An 18,592-nucleotide genomic window follows, 5' to 3' on the forward strand; every position below is an offset into this window, starting at 1 on the left:
ATCAGGCCTTGACTGCTACTTTAAGCATGGGCCTGAGCAGGAAAGCAGTTGTAGCTTCCCCACCAGGTCAATGTAGCGGGAAGAGGAGAAGGGGCAAGAAGGAGCCCAAAGGAGGTATGTTTTTTAAAAAAAACCTTTCCTTGTGGGGCCAGGAGATTTCTACTCAGCCTCACTTACCCAAATGCCGGGGATCATATGTCCGGTCCCTGGCGGCAGCGGTCTGCCACCAACATTACACTCCCCCCGACCAACCAGCTGCTGCTTTCCGCTGTTTTAGCACAAGTTGGAAATGTTGGGAGAAAGCCCAAACTCCAACAGGCCCCCTCAGTAGTTAAATGTGCCATGTACTAGGATATTGATAGATACACACCAGGAAGGTCCCGAGATCGATCTCTGGTCTGTGCTGTTAACGTGACTCAGTGAGGACAGATTTGGAATCAAAACAATTGGTGTCAAGATCCCTCCTCTCGTTCGTTACCCAGTGAATTCTGTTGCAAACTATGGAGGTAATTTTAACCTAACTCACAAATCGGGAAACACTGGATCAGGTGGAATGCTGGTTTTACACCTCCCCCTCCCGATATTAATCTCCATGACTTGTTTCCCATTGGGTGCATTAAGTTAAAATCACCCCCAGACAGAATCAGATACCCCCCACAATCATTTACAACACTCACTGTCCAGTCTTTTCATATGGAAAAATGGCCACTTGGGAGATGCACCACAGGGCTGTTGGCAATAGACCCTGCAATTTGTCACACATCGAAACATAGAAAATAGGAGGAGTAGGCGATTCGGCCCTTCGAACTTGCTCCGCCATTTAATATGATCATGGCTGATCCTCTATTTCAATACTATATTCCCACTCTCTCCCCATACCTCTTGATGCCTTTTGTATCTAGAAATCTATCTAGCTCCTTCTTAAAAATATTCAGTGACTTGGCATCCACAGCCTTCTGTGGTAGAGAATTCCACAGATTCACCACCCTCTGAGTGAAGAAATTTCTCCTCAGCTCAGTCCTAAATGTCCTACCCTGTATCCTGAGACTGTGACCCCTCGTTCTGGACACCCCAGCCAGGGTAAACATCCTCCCTGCATCCAGTCTGTCTCGCCCTGTCAGAATTTTATATGTTTCAATGAGATCCCCTCTCATTCTTCTAAACTCTAGTGAATACAGGCCGAGTCAACCCAATCTCTCCTCATATGACAGTCCTGCCATCCCAGGAATCAGTCTGGTGAACCTTCCCTGCACTCCCTCTATGGCAAGTATATCCTTTCTTAGGTAAGGAGACCAAAACTGCAGACAATACTCCAGGTGTGGTCTCACCAAGGCCCTGTATAACTGCAGTAAGACATCCTTGCTCCTGTACTCAAATCCTCATGCAATGAAGGCCAACATACCATTTGCCTTCCTAACTGCTTGCTGCACCTGCATGTTTGCTTTCAGTGACTGGTGTTCAAGGACACCCAGGTCCCTTTGCACATCAACATTTCCCATTCTATCACCATTTAAATAATACTCTGCCTTTCTGTTTTTCCTTCCGAAGTGGATAACTTCACATTTATCCACATTATACTGCATCTGCCAAGTATTTGCCCACTCACTCAACTTGTCTAAATTGCCTTGAAGCCTCTTTGCATCCTCCTCACAACTCACGATCCTATCTAGCTTTGTGTCATCAGCAAACTTGGAAATATTACATTTGGTTCCCTCATCCAAATCATTGATATATATTGTGAATAGCTTGGGCCCAAGCATCGATCCCTGCGGTACCCCACTAGTCACTGCCTTCCACCTCGAAAAAGACCCATTAATTCCTACTCTCTGTTTCCTGTCTGTTAACCAATTTTCAATCCATGCCACCAATCCCATGTGCTTTAATTTTGTGCACTAACCTCTTATGTGGGACTTTATCAAAGGCCTTCTGAAAATCCAAATACACCACATCCAATGGTTCTCTCTTATCTATTCTACCAGTTACATCCTCAAAAAACTCCAGTAGGTTTGTCAAACATGATTTCCCTTTCATAAATCCATGCTGACTTTGTCTAATCCCGTTGATATTTTCTAAGTGTCCTGTTATCGCATCCTTTATAATACTCTAGCATTTTCCCTACTATTGATGTTAAGCTAACTGGTCTGTAGTTCCCCGTTTACTTGCTCCCTCCTTTTGTAAATAGTGGGGTTACATTTGCCACCCTCCAATCTGCAGGAACTGTTCCATAATCTATAGAATTTTGGAAGATGACAACTAATGCATCCACTATTTCCATGGCTATCTCTTTTAGTACTCTGGGATGCAGATTATCAGGTCCTGAAGATTTATCGGCTTTCAGTCCCATTAATTTCTCCAGCACTTTTTTTTTTACTAATACTAATTTCCTTTAATTCCTCTTTTTCACTAGTCCCTTGGTTCCTTAGCATTTCTGGGAAGTTATTTGTGTCCTCTTCCGTGAAGACTGAACCAAAGTATTTGTTTAATTGCTCTGCCATTTCCTTGTTCCCCATTATAAATTCTGACTGTATGGGACTTACACTTGTCTTCACTAATCTTTTTCTTTTTACATACTTGGAGAAGCTTTTACAGTCCACTTTTATGTTCCTTACAAGTTTACTCTCATACTCTATTTTCCCCCTCTTAATCAATCTCTTGGTCCTTTTTTGCTGAATTCTAAACTGCTCCCAATCCTCAGGCTTGCTACTTTTTCTGGCAACTTTAGATGACTCCTCTTTGGATCTAATACTATCCTTAATTTCTTTTGTTAGCAATGGTTGGGCCGTTTTTCCTTTTGTGTCAGAAAGGAATGTATAATTGTTGCAATTCATGCATTCGTTCCTTAAATGTCAGCCATTGCATATCCACCGTCGTGCCTTTTAATGAAGCTTCCCAATCTATCATAGCGAACTCACTCCTCATACCTTTGTAGTTTCTTTTGTTTAGATTTAGGACCCTAGCTTCGGATTGGACTACTTCACTTTCCATCTTAATGAAGAATTCCATCATGCTATGGTCACTCTTCCCACAACAAGATTATTAATTAACCCCTTCTCATTGCACAATACCCAATCTAGGATAGCCTGTTCCCCTGGTTGGCTCCTCAACATACTGGTCTATCCATCTCATACACACTCCAGGAATTCATCTTCCACAGTATTATTGCTAATTTGGTTTGGCCAGTCAATATGTAGATTAAAGTCACCCATGATTACTGTAGTGCCCTTGTTACATGCATCTCTAATTTCCTGTTTGATGCCGTCCCCTACATTACCACTACTGTTTGGAGGCCTATAGACAATTCCCACCAGTGTTTTCTGCCCCTTGGTGCTTCTTAACACCACCCAGAATGATTCTACATCTTGATTTTCTGAGCCAATATCCTTTCTCACTATTGCTCTGATTTCATCCTTTACTAACAACGCCACCCCACCTCCTTTTCCTTTTTGCTTGTCCTTCCTAAATATCAAATACCCTTGGATATTCAGCTCCCAGCCTTGGTCACCCTGCAGTCATGTCTCTGTACTTGCAATTATATCATATCCGTTTACATCTATTTGCGCTATTAATTCAACCATCTTATTACGAATGCTTCGTGCATTCAGATACAATGCCTTTAGATTTGTCTTTTTAACATTTTTAGACATCTGAACATTTTTTTGTACTATGGCCCTATTTGTCTTATTACCATTTTTTCTTACCCAGACCCTATTTGTTAGTGCGCTCTGTCCCTTGCTGACACAATCTGGTTATCCTTACCCCAATCATTTTCCTGCACTGCTTATTTGTCTTTTCTCTTTAGCATTCTAGATTTCTCTCCACCGGGGCCCTCCCCCCCATATTTAGTTTAAAGCTATATCTACGTCCCTAGTTATTCGATTCGCTATACAACATAATGGGCCCGATATTACCAGGGTGGCGGGGGGGGGCGATTGGGCGCGTGGGTAACAGGCTCGGTGAAATCAGTCTGCCCTGAACGCAATCGCAGGCTAATTGGATCCACTTACCTCTTGTTCCGGGATACCCCCTGCTGAGCTGCGCGGCGGCCGGACTGCGCATGCGCAGTAAGGTCTGTCAGCTGGAGGAGCTCTATTTAAAGGGGCAGTCCTCCACTGACTGGTGCTGCAAGAAATAGGAAAAATTACAGCATGGAGCAGCCCAGGGGGAAGGCTGCTCCCAGGTTTAATGATGCCTCACTCCAGCTCTTACTGGATGGGGTGAGGAGGGGGAGGACTGAGATCTTCCCCCCGGCGGGCGGAAGGAAGCGGGCTGTCTCTGCCACCAAGGAGGCCTTGCTCGAGGTGGCAGAGGAGGTCACCTGCACCACCAACATATCGCCCACCTGCATACAGTGCATGAGGCACTGCAATGACCTAAGTAGGTCAGCCAAAGTGAGTACACTTACTCATTCCCCTACACTCCGTCTGCCACATCACCGCCCCCACCCCACATCTCCTTCTGCACTGCCAACACTACTCTGTCACATCACCCCTCAAACCCACTCAAACCTCATCCTCATCTTACCTGCACTTACTCACCTCGCCAGTACTCATCCCGCCACTACCACTCAACCCAATCCTCATACAATCTCATGGCTCTATCTCATACTCACCCTCTCATGCATCTCTTTCACAGTCAGCCTCACTCAACCTGCCACTACCTGTGCTGCAGCCACAGGGCATGCATCACATATGTGCAGTAGGCAGCGTAAGGCAAACGTGTCGTGAGCATGAAGGGGATGCACAAGAGTGTTTGAGGGTTTGTCATGGCCTTTACTTATATTTAATTTCTGACCAACTCACATTACATATTATATTGGCACCACTACTGCCACGTCTTTGAGAATCTTGTCTGGTTTGTGCAAGAATGCCCTTTCCTGAGGATCACAATGAAGACCCACACCTGATGCCACCCATTGTGTCACTGCAGAGTGGGTGTAGGTGTATTTGCAGAGCTCTTTCGTGCAGACGACTGAGAGACGTCGGCGATGTCCCCGGTGGCACCCTGAAAGGATGCGGAGGAGAAGTTGTTGAGGGCAGTGGTGACTTTGACAGCGACAGGTAAGAAGATGGTGCTCGGGCCAGCCAGGAGCAGCTCAGCACGAAGGAGGCTGCAGATGTCCACGACTACATGTCGAGTGGCTCTGAGCCTCCATGTGCACTGCTGCTCAGAGAGGTCCAGGAAGCTGAGCCTCGGTCTGTGGACCCTGTGGCGAGGGTAGTGCCCTCTGCGACGCATCTCTCTCTGCGGTTGCCCTCCCTCCTGCTGTGCAGGTGGATGTGTCACAGCACTGTGTTGTGGAGCTCCACGTGTCAGAGGTGGACAGAGTGGCCAGCGAGGCTGGTGATGCTGTTCGCCCTCTGAGGAGGTCATGACTGCAGCTACGGCGGCCCCCATCCGCAAGATGTACATCTGAGGGGGTCCGCAAGATAGGTACATGTGTCTGGACACCGGGGTAAGTGTGCAAGTTGGTGAATTTTATTGTTAGGAGGAGGGTGGTGGAGGCCAAACTTTGTCCAAAGTGACAGAGTGGCCTCCTGCAATGAGTGAGGGTCTCCCCCCACCACCTGTCAAATGGACCTTTGCAGCTGCCACAGGCTGATGGTTGCAACACGTCCATTTGAACTAGGAGTGTTTCCCCCAGTACGGGAAACAGTCCCATTTGTATGTAAAATCCCAACCCTCCTAAAATATCTCATTAATCAGGTCTGTAAACGACCTGAAATACCAAGATAAATAGCTTAAGTGGCACCCCCGCCGGCTTTAATTGCCTGCGGGAGTCCCACATGTGGGGGCTGCGCGCGCTGACTCAGCGCGTCAGTGGGAAACCTGGAGCCGGGCTCCCGACCCGCCCCGGGAATCCCCGATTTTCGGAACCCCTCCGCCAGGAACGCACCCGATCGCGGGTGCTAAAATCATGCCCCATGTATCTGTACATCATTTGTAGACTCTTAAAATCCATAATTCATGACAAAATAAGTGAGCATTTAGAAATGGATCAATCAAGGGCAGCCAGCTTAGATTTATTAAAGGAAAGTCGTGTTTAACAAATTTAATAGGTTTTTTGAAGAGTTGACCAATTGGATAAAGGGAACATGTAGTGTTTTCAGAAAGTGTTTCTTAAGAGGCTTGTTGCGATATGAGTAATCACCTTCAGAAAGGAGGGGAGAAAGTGAGAATTGTTTTTCTTCCTTTGATTATTAACTTCTCCCCCATCAACCCTGAAGGTACTGATTCATTGCTGGGTCACATATCCCTGGATACCAGTCGCCCTCCTGTACCTCCTGTTCGCGTGTGAACATTAACCAAACTGTTCAGCTAAAGGGGCAACGCAGCTAACCGTAACTCTGTTCTCAAAATATATCTCCATATGCACTTCCAGCAGGTGTTGCTGAATAGGAATCAGCAGCAGGACCCTAGCCAATTTCCACCCCTAACCCAGAATACTGAGGCTAACTGTAAGGCCCAGTGCCATCCTGAATGAGATCAGCTAATTCTGCGCTGATCAGGGATTGGATCTGGGGGCTTCCCAGTTCGTATGGCTCAGCTACTCACTGGATACACTCACGGAGCCATTTTGGGTGCTCTAAAGGAGAGTCTCATACTGTCAAGAATCAACAGTTATGAAATACTAGGCCAAATCTTTAATGTTTGCTATATTTAATAACTTCATTTTGTCATTAGTACCAGCACTTTGTGTTAATCAACACTGGAAGAGATTACATTAACACTGTGGGTGCTGTGAATACATCTCCCCAACACTATACATAGGACTAGTTTGATGGCAATGTAATGACACTATTCACTAATTAATTAAAAAGAATGGAAATTTAAGTTGGAGGAGAAAAAGAAAATCTAGAAAGAAGAATTGTTTTTCTAGGTTTTGGGTGGGGGGGGGGGGGGGGGGCGGTGGTGGTGAAGAGAAAGAGAAAGAAAAAAAATTTGCTGATAGGTTTTATAGATTACATCTCAAAAGGAGAAAAATATCAACTTTTGCACAAAAGCAATACAAAACAGCCAACATGAATTCTGAATATAAAAATCTTAAAAGTCAAAAGGAGTCTCTAGGATGAGCACTTCTCACCAAAGAACACCATATGAAACGCAACGAGTGTTGCCTGCATTTCAAATCTTCTATCAATGATTTGTTGCTTACAGGAACATTTTGACTGTAGTCAGTTTTGTTCTGGGGGTACAGGAAAGAACCCACAATTTATTATGTATATATGCTTTCTCACAACACCAGCTTATAGCATTGGTGATAAACTGTTCTCAGTGCAAATGAGCTGAATAGGGTTACATGCTCAGTACTACATTCAGCAGAAAATAGAACTATTATACAATTTCTGACTGTCTGAAAATGAACACTCCCACTACGAGTGCTTAGATTTCTTTGTTATTTGCTTTCTCTCTAAGTGTGCTATTCACTCTGTTTACATCAGTTTGAAAAACACAAACACCGACTCCAGTGAGCTCATACAGCACTAACCGTACCACAACTCACATTGGGATGGCTTTGTCTGGAATCCTAAATCCTTTTCAACTTTATTATTTGTGAAGCCAAATGTCTCAGATAAATTTACCCAGTTACAATGAAGAACTGGAGAATTAGAGCTTACTTCTCCAGTATCTGCTGTGAGTTCTCAGTTAAAAAGTATGATAATTGACTGAAATCTGCAATGAAATTAGAAAATTGAAACTAAAAATGAACACAAACTGCATTCTGTGGATTAGATGATATAGTAAAGATAACTTTGGTTCACTACCTTTTTTGTAGTAAAATAAAGCATGTGCTTTATACACGTGTTTACACATCACTCCTGTGATGCACCTTGGGATGTTTTACTACACTAAAGGCGCCATATAAATGCAAGTTGTTGTTGATAATTTTGCTACAAAAACTAACTATAGTTTGATGTGCAATCTTCTTAGTACCAAGCCAAGATAATTTACAAATCAAATTTTGCAATCCAAGTTGTGGCACTGGACATGAATAAACTCAAACACGTGTTTTATGGCTATGGTACTTTTAAAGATAATAAAGATCTACACCAAAAAAATCCGAAAGAATGGGATCTCACCATCATTTGGTGCTTTGCCCTATTCCAAATACAAATTTGCTCTTTACAAGGATGTTAGCACAGTTCAAAGAAAATGACTTACTTTAACAACATAGTTGAATCTTCTCATGTCTTGAATTGCACTTGAAAAATCCAAGCGGTTAAAAGCTTCTCCCAGTGTACAATAACCATGTCTCTACAAATAAAGTAAAGCCATAAGATTTAAAACAGGGATAAAATTAAAAACAAAATGACTATGAAGATTACACAGCAAAATAACCTACTTCTCTGGTGCTTCCTTTATGAACATAGATCCACTTTTCCTGATAGAAGTCTGAAAAACATGGAATACAAATACTTTTTCCAAAGTATTCTGCAGTTCATAATTGGATGATGTGACATTAATATAAGCTGACACGACATTAATATAAACTGATACAATGGCTGACATTTGCAGTACAATATCTAGTGTATTAACTTTTATTGTATCTGTTTACTGGGTGTTTAGTCTTACAAGATCACGACAGATTGTGCCTTAGTTTTCATAACTTTGTTGCACTTTAACCTGTAAAATATTCAATTATAGCATTCTGTATGTTTAGACCTAGTAAAAGAATGTATATATTCTACTTGGGGTTGGAGTTTGCTTTCAAACCTCAATCTAGTTTCCCATTCTTATCATACTTCCATTTTTGACTCCCTGCTCCTTATATACAAGAAAGAATAGTCAGCACAGATTTCAAAAAAGGTCATGCTTGACCAACCTTGTTGAATTCTCTGAAGTAACAGAATGGATAGACAAGGGTAATGCAGTAGATGTAATATATTTGGATTTTCAAAAGACCTTTGATAAAGGTACTGCATTGAAGATTCATGACTAAGGTCTGAGCACGTGGAGTCAGGGGACAAGTAGTAGAATGGATAGTAAGCTGTCTACAAAACAGAAAACAGTAGGGGTTAAAAGGTAGCTACTCAGACTGGCAAAAGGTGGGAAGTGGTGTTCCACACGGATCGGTGCTGGGACCACTGTTGTTCATCATTTACATAAATAATTTGGACTCTGGAATCGTAAGTACAATTTCAAAATTTGCAGACGACACCAAAATTAGGGGGTATAGTTAATACTGAGGAGGACTGCGACAAAATACAGGAAGAAATTAATAAACTTGCAGAATGGATGTATAATTGGCAAATTAATTTCAATATAGATAAGTGTGAGGTGGTACATTTTGGTAGGAAGAATAAGGAGGCCACATATTCCTTGGAAAATAAGAGTCTAAATGGGGTAGAGGAGCAGAGGGATCTAGGGATACAGATACACAAATCACTAAAAGTAGCGACGCAGGTTAATGAGGCGATTAAAAAAAGCAAACCAAGCACTGGGGTTCATTTCTAGAGGGATAGAATTGAGAAGCAGAGAAGTTATGTTAAACTTGTATAGAACCTTGGTTAGACCACACAGAGTACGGTGAACAGTTCTGGTCTCCATATTATAAAATGAATAGAGAGGCACTGGAGAAGGTGTAAAAAAAGATTTACTAGGATAATACCAGAACTGAAAGGTTATACCTAACAGGAAAGATTGAACAGGTTGAGGCTCTTTTCTCCAGAAAAAAGACTGAGGGGTGACCTGTTAGAGGTCTTTAAGATTATGAAAGGGTTTGATAGGGTTGACATAGGGAAGATGCTTCCACTTGTGGGGGAGACCAGAACTAGGAGCCATAAATATAAAAGATAGTCACTACTAAATCCAACAGGGAATTCAGGAGAAACTTCTTTACCCAGAGAGTGGATAGAATGTGGAACCCGCTACCACAAGGAGTAGTTGAGGCGACTAGCATAGATGCATTTAAGGGGAAGCTAGATAAACACGAGGGAGAAAGGAATAGAAGGATGTGCTGAAAGGGTTAGATGAAGTAAGGAGGGAGGAGGCTCGTGTGGAGCATAAACACCGGCCGGCGTGGACCCGTTAGGCCGAATGGTCTGTTTCTGTGCTGTACATTCAATGTAATATCTACTAAACAGATTACCTATTGCTCAGAATAGTTTTCTCTTGCAAATTAAAAATCTCTCTTTTTAAAAGAAAGTTATTCATATTTTTCCACACCCTCCGAACAATTTTCTTGCATCAATTACAGCTGAGGAAGCATGTAGCCTGCTCCAAGGCTTCCACTGGCTTCTGAAGTGAGATCATCAGCCAAAAAAAAATCAGCTGCTGTAAGCATGGTTATTTTCCCTTCCTTTCATTGAGAAAGCACTGCTCAGAGGCATTATAGGATTGGAACAATTTTTTTTTTGGTGGGGGGGGGGGGGGGGGGCGTGCAGTGGGGCAGAAAGAGAATCATTGGCACAGCCCACCAAGGTTTCAACATGCTCAAGTGCCTGACAATTTTCTCCCCAATTTGTAAAAATTGTCAAAAATGTGTTCTTTCACCCGTCACATCTCCTACAATCCAATTTCACAACCAGGTAGAGAAAAAAGAGTAGCAAGAACGCAACTTTTTGTTCCAGTTGCTGACCAATCCACAAAGACTCACAAAGCAGTAAATAGTCTGAAACAGAGTGTGTGATGTGCAACTCTTAAGGCCAGGTTTGTATCATTTAAGTGCAGCATCACTGGTTCTATTTTATATTGATAAATGTTGTCATGTAAAGATCAAGATGATACCAAATTAGTCAGCAAAAGGATTTAACTGCATTAGAAATCTGAAGAGTGATAGGGTTAATTTGTGAATTACTGTAAACTGTAGCAGATTTTTTCCTCTTTTAAAAGCGAGTATATTTTGTGTTCAGCAAGATGAAAGATGTTACTGCTGGGGAGTGGAACAGCATTGAACCTGGCTTTGCCTGAAAAGCTCCTTTTACTATGTCCCAACAATATGCTTAGGCTCGACCTCAGAACAGTACCACCTACTGTACTAGGGTAAATTTTTCCAACTCCTTGTGGATTGAGAGACTGTCAATTTTGTGCCAAATGGAGGGCAGTTTTGTGGTGTACGTTCATATCTAGTAGGGACAGGATTGAAACGTCCTAAACTTATATTTTCTAATTTTAAAAAAATGGAATGTAGACTATTGGGTTTTGGAACAGCGGTAGATGAATCATATTAAAATCATTTTAAACCAAGGTTGAAACAAAATATGTAAAGCTAATCATGTGAGATTAATTTGACAGCACTACATGATAGAGAAACTGAATTTAGCTGTAAAATTTAAAGTTTTAAATATGGATGCCAAAGTGTGGCAAGCTAGATTTGACTTAGCAAAATCTAAAAATATACTCTGCAAAAATAATTGTGGATTTAGTTACATGCATTGCTGTGAAAACAAGTTGGTTAATTCTCAAGTTTATTTTCATTGCACACCAAGATAGTGCAGATATACACACATACAATCGAGATGCAGTGGAACTGAATATGTATCTAATGTATGAAATTGCATTTAAATTGAAGAAAAGTTTTTGTTTTAAGGAGTTTCGATTTCAAAATACACCATCACTTATACAAGCCTAAATAAGTCTTACTCAAAATCTTCAAAAGACAAATTAAATGAAAGCAGTGCTCCCATATCTCAGACTTGTCCTGTATTTATACCAGGGGGGTGTTGGAGGGGGGAGGGGGGGTAAAAGAGAAAGGAATCCATAGAAAGCATTTCCAGACTTTTCTTCCTGAATTTTCATATGTGCACATATGATTATTTTCTTTAATTTCACATTTACAACACTATTTATAATTTACTATTTCCTCTCATTTCCTGTTTTAGGGTACTTTTGTGATACACTCTGAACCCCTGATACTTGGAACTAATTTTATTTATATGGCAAATAGCACTATAAGAAGTCAATTTATTATTTTCTGGCTGCCATACATTCCTGAATGGCTGGGGGAAGATCCATATAGGTCAGTAAGAGAAAAAAAAGTCTACATTGCTTGCCTGTTCAGGTGAGCTAAGTCACTAACCCCTCTAGTAGCACATTTTATATTACTGTCAAGGGCGGCATTGATGAAACTTACCTCTTCAGGTGGGGCTTGCCACCTCAGTTACTTTATAGTGCTACCACCAAAAATCAGGATTTTCAGCAGCAGCTGTGCTGCAAGGTAAATCCTACAAAATTCCCTTCATTTCAACTTGTATTTTTGGTATTTCCTTTTCTCCAGCTTCTTTTTTTCTGCTGTTCCCTTCTTTTTACTCCTCTCACTCAATCTTCCCATCCATTCTTTACCTATTTACTCTTATTCGGCACCTAATATCCTAGGTCATAAGATACGCAGCACACAAAAAGCCAAGAATTTCTGACAAATTATACAAATTGGTCATGAACAGTTTGACAAAATATGCAATCTTGCCCATCTTAGCCAGGAAATTTAGAGTCCAATTTTCATAGTTTCTAATATTCATTGTACTTGCATGTTAGAGGGCTGCCTGATGGGAACATCCTGTAGCAATTACACTGAGGTCTCCTCTTATACTGTTTGTTATATACAGAGAGAATGTTCCAGAGTCTGAAATAAAAGCATCCATTACATTATCACAGCAACACGAGTGTTTATAAGAAATAACAGTTGGCGACAAGGAACACGCATGATGCATTGTTAAGAAGATCGAACATCTTCATAACTTTAGTGGTCAACCTGGCCACTACAATTTATTTTATAATGTCAGCATTGGTTGGAAAAAGCAAAGAATGGGGTCTAGCTGGAGTGAGTATGTGGAAAGACTGTTTATTTGCATCAAAATAAGATTTATTTTGATGCAAATAAACATACAACGATGCCAAGAGAGTAGTTTTCCTTATTATCTGTGGACTTGCAACATACACATCAATTAAGAATCTGATCGCTTATTCGCAGCGTAATGACAAAACGTATGAGGGTTTAGTGGTCAAGGAACATCTGATTCCAAAGAACAAAGAACTCGTTATTACGGAACGGTTCAAATTTAACCAGAGGAGGCATAGGGATGACAAAAACGTTTGTGGCATAATTGAGGAAATTGCCTGAAACATATGACTTTGGTGAGTTTCTTTGTATACGGTTTGCAGAGGAGACTATTGGTAGAAGACCAGCTCATGTCTGCTAGAGCTCTTGAAATTGAACTTAGGATGAAGACTGCTGCCAAGCACGCTAGCGAGTTATATGCCACAGAGTCCAACAGCTCCAGAGTGAAAAGAGTCGCTCAACTATGTTTAAGGTGTGGTAAAATCAATCATCCAGATCGATTTTTTTTTTAAAAAGGTCAAATGCTATAATTGCACAGAATTCGACCATTTAGCTTAGTGTTACTGGAAGTCAGTAGGTACTGCTAGATTAGAGGCCAGGAGAAGTAAAGGCGGCCCAAAATCATATTCTAGTGCTATGAGGAATCAACAGAAGACAAAAATCCAGAATCCATTATGTCGATTCGGCCGAGGAATAACCCGTACCACATGGTGATAAAGAACAGATGCATTTTTCATAACAGGAAAGGGGCAATGTGAAATTGTGGTCCCTGTCTTGATAGTATGTAAATTGCAATTATCTTTGGTGGGCTGCGGTAACTATTATGTCATCAAAAGTAAAAGTTTTGGTAAATTGCTCTACAGAAAAGCCGACATTCTGTCAGTCCTCGGGGAAATAAAAGTTCAGGTAAAATAAGATCAGACAATTAATTGTCTGTGGCTAAGGGCAAAGGTCCCAATAGGCAGAGACTGGCTACACACTGAAGTTAAACTCAGCCAGTATTAAGAAGATCACCACTCTAAGACCTGTGGATGTACTTATGGAAGAATACAAGTCCTTATTCGGTCCAAAGCCTGGTACAGCAAAGGGCATCCAAGTAAAGATTAATGTGAAGAAGGGGGATGAAGCCAAACTTTTAAGTCCAGGGCAGTGTCTGGTGCTCTAAAGAAAAGGATATCAGCAGAATTAGATTGCAGGAAGTGCAAGAGCATAATTGAGAAAAATTGCCAATAATTGGGCGACGTTGATCGTGCCTGTAGTAAAGCCTGTCGGTGGAATAAAAATTTGTGGTGATTATTGTATAGGCACGAACCCTAGTTTGGATGTTCATGAATATCCTCTGCCCAAAGATGAAGAATTGTTCACCGGAAGAAAGTTATGATACTATTAAACCTGACTTGAGAAGAAAACTCTATAATGCTGGACTGCCAACTTCAAAGAAGTATTATGTGGAAGAGTATGATGTTTTTATTTCCATGGGAATGTGCAAAGATGTTGGTGTTATTGAACAGAAGATTGGAGCTGTTACATATTAATTTTGGTAGATGGTTTGCTGTGGAAGTGTCACAAGAATCCCACTGATCTAATGTCTTTGCTATGGTATTACCAAATGATAACTTTGAGTGTGACCTACCACAAATGCCATTTCACCTAAGGAAGTAGCTGTTACCACGCCTCAAGATGTTTCAGATGTTTTGCCTATTCCCATGCGTAACGAACCAACCACTTCCTAGGACATTGTTTGTGCTCCTGATTCTGGTGTGAACTCATCAGGGCAGTCTCCGAAGAAAGCTGTGAAACCAGACAGTGTTGAAACCGAACCTGAAAACTTACCACCTGTTATTAGTTTCAGCTCATCCATTATCAAAACTAGTCGAAGATATCCTCAAAAGTCAAAGAAATCTCAAAACTGTTTAGACTTGTAGATAATTTTGAGTGTAGTGGTTTTCATTATGGTTCTAGTGTTGGCATAGCCCATCTTTCCTGCGTATTATCAGGAGAGTGTAATTTTAAAAAAGAAATCACTTTCTTATATGACGTAGTTGTTGCTAATCAGGCTCATTCTTGGAGATGGTTGTTGTCACCTTGAAATTCAAATTCAGAGGGGGGGAAATTGATATGCATTGTACTTGTATATTATTAAACACACACTAGAGGGCCCCTTAATGGGAGCAAGCATCTTGTAGCAATTACACACTAGGGTCTCCTCTTACACTGTTGTATGCAGTATGTTGCAGAGAGTCTGAAATAAAAGCAGCCATTACATTACTATACCAACCTGGGTATTTAACAGACAACAGTTTTTACAGTTAACCAAATGATCTCGTTTTCCATATTTATATTTCCAACAGAATTCAGGAAAAAAAAAATCAGGAAACTGAGATCCTTGCAGTGATAAGAGCACCCAGTATTCTAATTCCTTAAGATAAACTACACGTATCTGAAAAAAATGTGCAGTTTGGCATACAAAAAAATTCCTGCACCTGGCATTAAAACCGTGTAGTTCTGTAATCACAAAATACTATGATAGAATTAACAGACTAATTTGATTACTGCACCTAATCAACACAGGCATCTCTTCAGCATGATCATTTACAACAACTTTATCCATAACTGAAACGGTCAAATAAGTTAGCCTGCAATGTTTACTGTTCACTTTAAAATAAGTGATTGTTAAAAACCTTACACTGGGTCTTTGTGTTGTTGTTGAAGTGATCCTTCTTCCTCTTTTTCACTACCACCTCACAGTCTTCCTCAATAATTTTATTTTCCTTGTTCTCTTCCTGCAATCTATTCCAAACAAAGTATTCAAATACTTGATATATACATAATGTGATCATAGACATTAATTTTATGCAACAAGCCTCACATGGCCAAATACTAAATTCACTCAATATTTTTAAAACAGTAATTAACTGATTTGAAAAAGGAGTTGGCAATGAAATATGTCACATACCCAAAGGGCACTTGTAGCTCTGAAAGAGAGCTATGTTATTAGGCATACATTATGAAAAATAGGGACACAATGAATTTTTTAACAATACATTAGATTAGAGATCTCAGATTCATTGTTGGTACTGCAGGATGTTTTTTCTCTGCTGTTGGTTAAAATTTGATATGTATTTATGTTGTTCTAATTCCAAAGACCCTGCATTCTGAAACTTTTATTAAATTACCCCACAAAGACAGGGTAAACAGATTAGTTATAAATTCCTCATTGGAAACGAAACAGTCTAAAAATATTAAGTATATAATTTTTAAAAAAAAATCTATAGCCTTAACTTCTGATAATTTAGAATTTATACATGCAAACTAAATGCAGCAGTAAAGAATGGTAATCTACTGTGAATGCTTCAAGTGGTTCAGTTAGTGAATGATCATTACTAGGCACAAATATTTAGATTTAAAACTACGTATATTTGGGATTTCCTGCAGAGATGCTTTTGATAAGTAATTGTGGAGAGAACTGGTATGCAATTATAATACTGATATGCATGTGGTCCAGAGAGATCCTAAACTGTTTTAAGCTGTAATGAAAGTTTCTTAGTACCAGTTTTGCAGTACAGATCATGTATTTTACTTTGCTTTAACCCATGTAAAACTGTAAACAAAAACATGCAGGTACTGCATGGTTTTTATTCGCTTTACAAGCCCAAACATTTTCATGTCATTCTAAAGGTTACAGAGTTTAGTAAATGACCCAATGCAAACTCGCACACGATACTATACTGGGATCGACAAAACATCCAGGGACTGACAAAGCAGCCAAGGATCTATAAATGGAGTTGGACAAATCAAATGTAATTGGTCAATTGAGTGGCAGATGAAATTCAATAGAGATAAGGCAAGGTATTATACAGTGGCAGAAAAAAAATGCATATCACATATATATTATGGATAGTGTAGAAATAGCCAAAGGTGAAGCAGAAAGGGAATAGAGTATGATGATAGATTCAGAACTTAACAGTGAAGCAGCAATACTACAAAGCAAATAGGATACATAATAATATGTCAGTTCAGTACAATTCACAAGATGTCAAGCTTAAACTATAGCGTCCTGGTCAGATTGCATGTTGAGCTCCGTGTTCCGTTTTGCTCACAAGGAAAATATTCAAGCTATAGAGGCAGTTCAGAGAAGAGCTATATGGCTAATCCCTGACATCAAAGGATTCAATTATGAGGAAAGACTGGTAAAATTGAGCCTCTTCAGCACTGAAAATAGGCAGCGGAGATGGGACTTTAGAAAAATATATAGGACATTTAATGGCATAGCTATGGTTAAACTGGAACACCATTTCAGAATTTGCCAGGTACTAGAACTAAAGGGGCTAGAGGTTAAAACTTGTGAAAGTTTATGACAGATGCCAAGAAAAACATCACACTAACAATGATCAGCATTTGGAATAGTGTTCTGGGTAGTTTAGACTCATTTGATGTCAGTTAAATAACGTAATGGGAGAAATGTAAGCCTTTTATTCTGGATGGATGAGTTACGATGGCCCAAATGTACCTAACTTATGTCGTCAAAATTTCTTGCCAAATTTGCTGTACATGAAATAGATTCCAGTTGTACAATACTACAGAAATGGAAGTGAATTATTGTTATACCTATATTTTTCTTTGAATTATTGAATAGGCTGTATTCACTAGTTTTTGCCTTCAAGTTTTAAAGTCCTTTTTCTGTTAAAAATTCAAATCTAATAATTTCAATTAAGCAATGTTAACAAAACAAATTGGATATTCAGTGCTTACAAAATTCAAATCAGATAAATTGAATTAAGTGACTTACTTCAGTCTCCCCTTAATTCAAAAATACAGCAATCTATTTACATTATAGATAGGTCAAAACAATTTTCTCCTCACCACACCAAGGTGGAACACTCCCCTATGATGCCCTGCCAACGAAATGGTCAAAATCTGATCTTAACAAGTTTGCAGATTCAGGTGATAAGATAGCGCCAAGGCTTTGACTGCAGGGGCCCGATTTTACCAGGGGTGCGGGTTCCCGGCGGATGGGCAAGCGGGCACGTTGGTAACGCGCCCAGTGAAATTAGTGGGTTTCCCGCGCGATCGCAGCAGGCAAACCACTAATTGGATTCACTTACCTGCTCCTCCGGGTTCCCCGCTGCTGATCTGCGCGTCGGGCGGGCTGCACATGCGCAGTAAGATCTGTCATCTGGAGGCGCTCTATTTAAAGGGGCAGTCCTCCACTGACAGATGCTGCAACCAATAGCAAAGATGACTGCATGGAGCAGCCCAGGGGGAAGGCTGCTCCCAGTTTAATGATGCCTCACCCCAGGTATCAATACATGGGGTGAGGAGGAGGGGGAGGACAGAGATCTTCCACCCAGCCGGCGGGAGGAAGCGGCCCGCCTACGCCACCAGGAAGGCCTGGCTCGAGGTGGCAGAGGGGGTCACCTGCGCCACCAACATATCGCCCACCTGCACACACTGCAGGAGGCGGTCCAATGACCTCAGTAGGTCAGTCACAGTGAGTACACGTAGTCTTTCCCCTACACTCAGTCTGCCACATCACTGCCCCCACCATGTTGAATATAACTTGCATAGGATGACAGTTAACTTCTTATTGATATGGAGGACTACTCTATATATAAAGTACACCAGCTCTTACATCTCCTTTATCATCCCCAAGTAAACATAGATTCAAATACCCTGAGCAAGTTATTTTCACAAGATTCAAATCTCAGGCAAACAGTTTGTTTCGAGGACATATAATGAGCCAGTGAAAGCACAGGGCATACTCTAACCAAACTCCTACCAGAATCAACTGAATTTAAATTAGCTAAAAAGGGAAAA

At 40.8% G+C, this 18,592-nt stretch overlaps 1 protein-coding gene across 2 annotated transcripts in view; it reads right to left on the reverse strand.

Annotated features, from left to right (window-relative positions):
* Positions 1-18,592, reverse strand: part of fbxo25 (F-box protein 25) — a 60,881-nt gene that overhangs the window by 26,769 nt on the left and 15,520 nt on the right. For both annotated transcript variants that reach the window (XM_067984188.1, XM_067984189.1), the window contains exons 3-5: positions 15,462-15,565; positions 8,342-8,391; positions 8,161-8,253 (exon numbers count right to left, since the gene is read on the reverse strand). In XM_067984188.1, the coding sequence (XP_067840289.1) occupies positions 8,161-8,253; positions 8,342-8,391; positions 15,462-15,565 (247 nt within the window). The remainder of the gene's footprint in view (positions 1-8,160; positions 8,254-8,341; positions 8,392-15,461; positions 15,566-18,592) is intronic.

Source organism: Heptranchias perlo, chromosome 5, assembly GCF_035084215.1.
Source record: "Heptranchias perlo isolate sHepPer1 chromosome 5, sHepPer1.hap1, whole genome shotgun sequence".
In the NCBI taxonomy this organism is placed as follows: domain Eukaryota; kingdom Metazoa; phylum Chordata; class Chondrichthyes; order Hexanchiformes; family Hexanchidae; genus Heptranchias; species Heptranchias perlo.